This window comes from Monoraphidium neglectum (assembly GCF_000611645.1).
Source record: "Monoraphidium neglectum strain SAG 48.87 unplaced genomic scaffold scaffold00816, whole genome shotgun sequence".
Taxonomy (NCBI): Eukaryota; Viridiplantae; Chlorophyta; class Chlorophyceae; order Sphaeropleales; family Selenastraceae; genus Monoraphidium; species Monoraphidium neglectum.
Window position 1 is genome coordinate 14,358 of NW_014012812.1, and position 6,250 is coordinate 20,607.

A 6,250-nucleotide genomic window follows, 5' to 3' on the forward strand; every position below is an offset into this window, starting at 1 on the left:
GCCCCGGCCCGCCCCATCAGGAGACTCGGGGGGGCCGCGACGGGCCCCCAACCACCCCTCCTCCGCCCACCCGGCACGTTTTCAATCCTTGTGGGCACACTGACGGTGCCTGGGAGCATCCCGGCGCCATTCCCCTTGCCTTTCATTCCGTAGGCTTCCCCCGGCCGCATCGCGATTTTGCTTCTGCGGCCCGCACCTCCAGGGTGGCGCCCCGGCCCCCACGCGCGCGGTTCTGCTGCCTTCCCAAGGCGACCGGGTGCGCCGACACGGTGGGGACCCTGGCACTGGGACCTGCTGTGGCGTGCTTTGCTCCTGTCGCTCACCCGTGCGCCCCCCGCGATTTCGCGGGGAATCCTTTGTGCCTGCTTGCATTAGGCCAGGCCGTTGCGGCCGCCCCCGTGTTCGCACTCCCCCTGCGGCTGCATTTGAGCAGCACTACCATACGCGGCTGCCCCAGCCGATGTTTTGAGAGCCGCGATCTGGCATTGATCTGTGAACTGAACTTAGGATGCTCTGAAGCAACCCCCCTGGGGAGGCCTCGTTCCTTATTTCTATGTTTGCCGCCACCCCAGGGAGTATCGGTGAGAACCCTATGCCCCACCCTAACCCCAACCCTGCATGCGTCTGCCGCCAAGCGCACCTCCAAGGCCGGAGGGCGTGACGTCACCTCTGGGCAGTGTCGCCAGCTGACGCGGCTTCCTGCCGCTCCCACCCCCACGCACGACAAGGGGCAAAGCCTGAAGCAAACCAGAGGCGTCGCGTGCCTCTGTCAGTTTTCGACCCGTTGGTATTTGGGTCCACCCATAGCGGTGCCGCGGGTTCCTGCGCGCGCGTCGTTACGCGCCACACCCGCACGCAAGGCGGGCTCGCATGCACAGGCGGCGGCTTCGATGCCGCCGCGCCGTCCCGCCTTTGGTGCCGCCTCTGTCCTCTCTGTGTTGCGATCATCGGGCGTGGCTGGCAGGGATTAGTGTTTCAGAGGGGATCGGTCGGTCGGGCCCTTGCCCCCACCTTTTGCTGCTGCCCACGCCGGCCGTCACCGGAGGCTTGCCTTTTGACTAATTCTGGTGCGCCTTCTTCCTGCGCCCCGCATGGGTGCCAATCGGGGGGTCGGCTCGGCGGAGGCGGCGGGGGCCACACGGCGGGCAACAAAGACAGGGCCCTGTCAAACCTATAGCTCTGCTTTTGGTGAGAGCAATAACTATACTCAAAGCACTGCCCTGCCCTCCTGTCACGCTTCATGAGGCGCGCGTGCGCGCGCGGATGTTTGTTCGCGCCACAGTCCTTCCTTGGGCCGGCGTGGCTGCTCTCTCCCTCTTTTCCTCTCGTTTGCTTTCTTTTCAAGCGCGAAGCATTCCGGGCTGCGCCCCCGCACACTCTTTCTGTTGCAACCCCCGGCTTGGAGGGGGTCCGCTCCTGACAAACACACGTTGACGGTCGGGGCCGCAGAGCGGCGTGGGGGAGCGTTTACGCGTGGTAACCACGTCGTGGGAAGGCGCTGCTGTGCATGAGTAAGGGACACGCAGCGAGGGACACGCAGCAAAGGGGCCAGCAAGGCAGGGAGGGAGAGAAGGCGACGACGTCGTGGTGGCTGCGGTGACCCAAACGCAAATGGATCGCCTGCCTGTCGCCACATATCAGCCACAGCGGGGTGCAGTCATGACTTTGGCTGGGGGGATAGCATTTTAGGGGCAGCCCTTTCTCCCCTGATGCGGGGTAGCGTGTGTGGAGGGCAGCCAAGGGGCCAGCCTTTGAGCTCCGAGGGCATGGTGCTTGCATCCAGCCGTGCGCGCAGCTGCACCTCACGCTACCGAACCCCTCTCTGGCCTCCGGCGACGCCCTGCCCACCCTGAACATACCTGCTCAGCAGGCATCAGTCAAACTGCCAGGTCGCAGTTTGGCAGGTGCTACATGTGAGCACATGCACCAACCACCTCCCCGTTGGACTTGCGTTTGACTTGCACCACCGCAACATGCTACTGCTTACGCTTGCTGCGCACGTCGATTCGCCGACCGTTGCAGTTTGTTGACGTCGCTGCCTGATTAAAATCTTGCCAGGTACTGCTGCCATCAGCTACTGCTGTCCGGCTGATGCTGTGCACGTTGGCGCTCGTCGACAGGGGCGGTGGTTCATTGTGGGGACAGGCGTTACAAGGGCTGAAGCAGAGACAAAGAAATCCCCAATTTACTGGGGCTTGCCGCCCGAGCGGGGTGCGCTGGCGGGCGCGAGGACCTTCCTGCCCCTCTTCCGGCGGGCGGACAGCACACGGCGGCCGTTGGCGGTCTGCGGGAGCAATTGAGCGGGGGTAGTTACGATGGGCGTGATGATGACATCGAGCGCACGCTTGCTGTGGCTGGGGCACCAAACAGCGCTGGCAATAGCAGCATTGTGCTGTTGCTGCTGCTGCTGCTGCTGCTGCTGCTCCTGCTGCTGTTGCCATCCCAACAGCACCATTGCACTCACGGCGTCTCGATGCAAAACGTGCCCGCACAACCTGCAAGCGCTGCTGCACGGGCAGCGATGCGACCCCCTTAATGCCGGCCTCTTAAAGCTATGCGCAGCTTCCCCGCACCTGCATCCTGGTGCGGAAGCCGCTGGTGCGCCGGCGCTTGCGCTTGGAGCCGTGGAGGGTGTTGCCCATGGAGTTGCCGCCGGCCACAACCACCAGCGCGCCGCGGCCCGCGGGGCGCGTGGGCGACAGGATGCTGCTGCTGAAGGTGCCTGGTGTTGCGTGGACATAGGGGAGGTTGACTGCGTGCCGTGCACAGTGGGAAACGCTCGCGGGCCGACGCAGCTGTTGCTGCATTCGTTCCGTCATGCGACACGCAGAGGCCCAGCCATCCAGCAGTGCCGATGTGGATCGATATGATAAAACTCAAGTATCCATATGCACATTGCCCAGCGCCCACACAGCACTCCTGCTTGTGGGGTCGACGAATGGCTGCCGCACACTCAGCCCGTGCCATGGCAGGCAATGCCTGATGCGCGCTACGTCATACATTCGCTACAAATCCACAATGTGTCAACTCGATGTACTCACCGCCGACGAACGAGGGCGCCGCGAGCATGTGCGGGCGAGGTGCCATGCTGACGGCCTGGGGCCTCCTCATGGGAGCCATGCCCACAGCCATGCGGCTGCTGTTGCGCATAAGAGCTGCCTGCATCGTGCTCCGCTCCCGCTCTGCTCCTAGCTTGGTGCCTGGGACGCCGGCGCTGTGGCCGGGATAAGCGGTGATTACGCTTGAACAATACACTTCTGAAATAAGTGTTGAGTGCACGGTGATTACAAGTAGTGCAGCAGCGGGACGGTCAGCGACTGGGCAGGCACTGCAATCGTGAGCCACTACAGGAGCTCAACCCTCAATCAAGGCGCATTATTCCATGCGCATAATACACATCTAGATATGTGCAGCGTGGTGGGCGCGTGCACGACCAGAGCGCCGCCGACACCTCCTCCAAGACCACCTCCAAGTCAACAGCAAGCGCAATCACTTGTCCCCCGGCGTCGCCGCCACCAAGTCGACAATCTTTGGGAAGTTCGCCCGCTCCTCCAGCCGCTGCTGCGCCCACAGCAGCATCTTCAGCAGCAGCGCCGCGCGCGGCTCGGCCTCACGCCGCTGGCTGCTCAGGATCGCAGCGTTGAGCTCGCTCGCTGTCTTCTGGCGCTGGGACGCATCCATCAAGTCCCCCACCGGGCTTGCCTTGGGATCATCAAACGCCAGGAGCGCGACGGTGCGCTCTGCACAGGTTGCGCACGGGTGGGGCGGGAAGGAATCAACACATGCTGGACCGACACCCGGGGGTGCGCCTGGGAGAGGGTGGCGAAGGACGGAAAAAATGCACGCCCGCAGGCCCGACGCACGCGCGACCGCGTTGCATGTCACACCACATAACCCCCTCGCAGCGTCCGCACCGCCTGCGCTGCGCACCCGAAGCTGCCCCGACCTCCCCGGCCGCGCCGCGGCGGCGCCCGCCCTGAAGCGGTCGCCTCCATCCCCCTCTCCTCCCCACCCCCCTCCCTCCCTGCACTGCCGCCCATGCACGGACACACGCCGCAACCCAGAGAGCACCCACCCAGCTCATCCAGGAACTCGGGGTGCTCCTCCCCAGTGGGCGCCAGGTACTCGCGCGCAAACTCCAGCGCGTCCCCCGTGCGGCCGTCCCGGATCATCTCGATCAGCCGCTGCTGCTGCAGATGGAACAGCAGCCCCTGCTGCTCCTCTAGAATCTGGGGGGGGGAGCGGGGCCGAGGGCAGAGGGCCGCCGCAGAGGGCCGCGCTGCTCAGGGGTACAGGCGCGACGGCCGGCGTGCGTCTGGTGAGCGACGGCCGCGCCTTTGCGCGCACGCCCGCGCGCCCCCGCCGCACTGAGCTGTGCGGGCGCCCGGCCCCTGGCGGTTGCGCGTCCCGGGCGGCCTGTGGCCGGTTTTGGCGCCTCCCCGGGCAGCCGCAGCCCCCCGCCCTGTGCGCTGCTTAACCTTGGGGGCCTCACCTCCGGGTCAAGATCATTGACAGCGTCAATGGCGTCCTCGACGCGGCCCCCCTGCACCGCCGCGCGTATTTCCATGCGGCCGGCGATGTCCCCGAGCTCAACGCCCGGCGCCGTGCCGCTTTCGGACTGGAACGCACGCGCGGCGTCGACATAGCCCTGATAAATTTGTGGGCATGTGTATGTGTGTGTGTGTGTGTGTGTGATGAAGTCTGTGTGTGTTCATAAGTGAGTGTGTATGTGTGTGAGAGAGCGGAAATGTGTGTGTTTGTGTGTGTGTAAGAGAGAAAGACAGACATGTATGAGAAAGACAGAGTGTGTGTCTATGTGAGTGTTTGTCGGCATCGCGTGTCATGCTTATGAATAGGTGGGCGGCAGTGAGAACGCAAAAATGTTTCGAGTGTGACAGTGTGTGCGCATGCGTTTCAAGAGAGGGAGCGAAAAGGCATGGCGACACCACCATGCAGCGGCCGTCCTTCGTCTGTGCCACAGCAGGCACTACAAGATATTGCATGGCCCCCTCCCTGAGTACCTCGTGCCAACTCACAGCCATGTGGGCTGCTGCGTGCGACTCATTTACGGCTGCCTGCATCAAAAACAACTGGACCATATACCACACATACAACGATATACACCACACACGCATGCACATGCAAACACGCGCGCAAGGGCAGCAGCAGCGTCAGGAGACAGCAAAGCCGGGGCCAGCGTCCAACACCCACCTCAGTTACCAGGAAGTCCATGACTACGCGGTTCATGTCATCCTTGCTGATGGCCACCTGCGACAGCCGCTGCTCCCACTGCTCTGGGGGTATGCTGCGCTTGGCCGGCTGCGGTGCGCCGTGCGTGTGCAAGAAAGGCGGGGCCGGAAAGGTGGACACCTGGCAAACCCGGGCGGATGAGTGGCATCAGGCTTCCATGCGCCGCGTGTCCCAGGCTGCCGTCGACATGGCTCAATGACCGCGATGACCCCCATGGCGGTGCTTGCAGGCGTGCGAGCCGCACCTCCCCTCTGGCCATCATGGCGGCGCGGGCGCGCGCGGCTGCTGCGGCGGCGCGCGGCGCTCCTCCTGCCGCTGCGAGGCGCGCGAGCTCGGGGCGCAGCGCGGTGACGTCCGCGCGGTGCTGCAACGACGCCAGCAAATGCTGCCGGCCTTCCAGCTGCTGCCTGAGGGTCTGCTCCAGGAATCCGAGGGTGCTCCGGTCCGCCGTGTCCAGCGTGGCGGGCCTTCGCTGCAGTGTATGCTGCAGCACCGCCGGTCGATCGAAGAATGCTTGCTGATTGGATGTCCTACCGAGTTTTGCAATATGTGTTGCTGCAGAACCTTTTGGATTGCGCAGGGACAAGGAAATATTTGTTTCGTGGTGCTTCCAGTGACGACGGTGTGTGATCTGGTGTCGATGCATGCGTGACCAACTTATGTTGATCGTAGCGGCATCATTGATCATAATCGACTCTTCTAGCCCGTCAGGTGGACTTCATTGTGCCTGCGCCGGCGGTGCAAGCTCGCCTGATTCTCATTGTTTGACAGCCATTCCCCTGTATCTGCAGGGTGGTATCAAAAGTGCGCACGCACCGCTTTCTGGCTGAGCTAAATTTGGCGACGTCAGGCACAGCACTCGAGTGCGGCGGTGCGTCCTCGTCTCGTCGTCGCGTACATCCCAAAGCAGACAGCAGCGCAAGCATGGCTGCGGTGCGTGTCTTTGCGTCTCGACCGCCGGCGTCGAGCCGCGCCCCCGGCGCACAGCGCACAACAGCGG

General features: G+C 63.9%; 2 protein-coding genes across 2 annotated transcripts; both read right to left on the minus strand.

Annotated features, from left to right (window-relative positions):
• Positions 1-2,185: 2,185 nt before the first annotated feature.
• MNEG_5466 (hypothetical protein) lies at positions 2,186-3,165 on the minus strand (the record flags this gene model as incomplete). Its single annotated transcript, XM_014046061.1, has 3 exons — positions 2,186-2,431; positions 2,574-2,722; positions 3,042-3,165. The coding sequence occupies 3 exons, from the start codon at positions 3,163-3,165 to the stop codon at positions 2,186-2,188; spliced, it is 519 nt and encodes a 172-aa protein (XP_013901515.1).
• Positions 3,166-3,489: 324 nt separating this feature from the next.
• MNEG_5467 (hypothetical protein) lies at positions 3,490-5,512 on the minus strand (the record flags this gene model as incomplete). The annotated part of the gene is made up of 5 exons (XM_014046062.1): positions 3,490-3,740; positions 4,076-4,229; positions 4,493-4,648; positions 5,212-5,319; positions 5,495-5,512. The coding sequence occupies 5 exons, from the start codon at positions 5,510-5,512 to the stop codon at positions 3,490-3,492; spliced, it is 687 nt and encodes a 228-aa protein (XP_013901516.1).
• Positions 5,513-6,250: the final 738 nt, after the last annotated feature.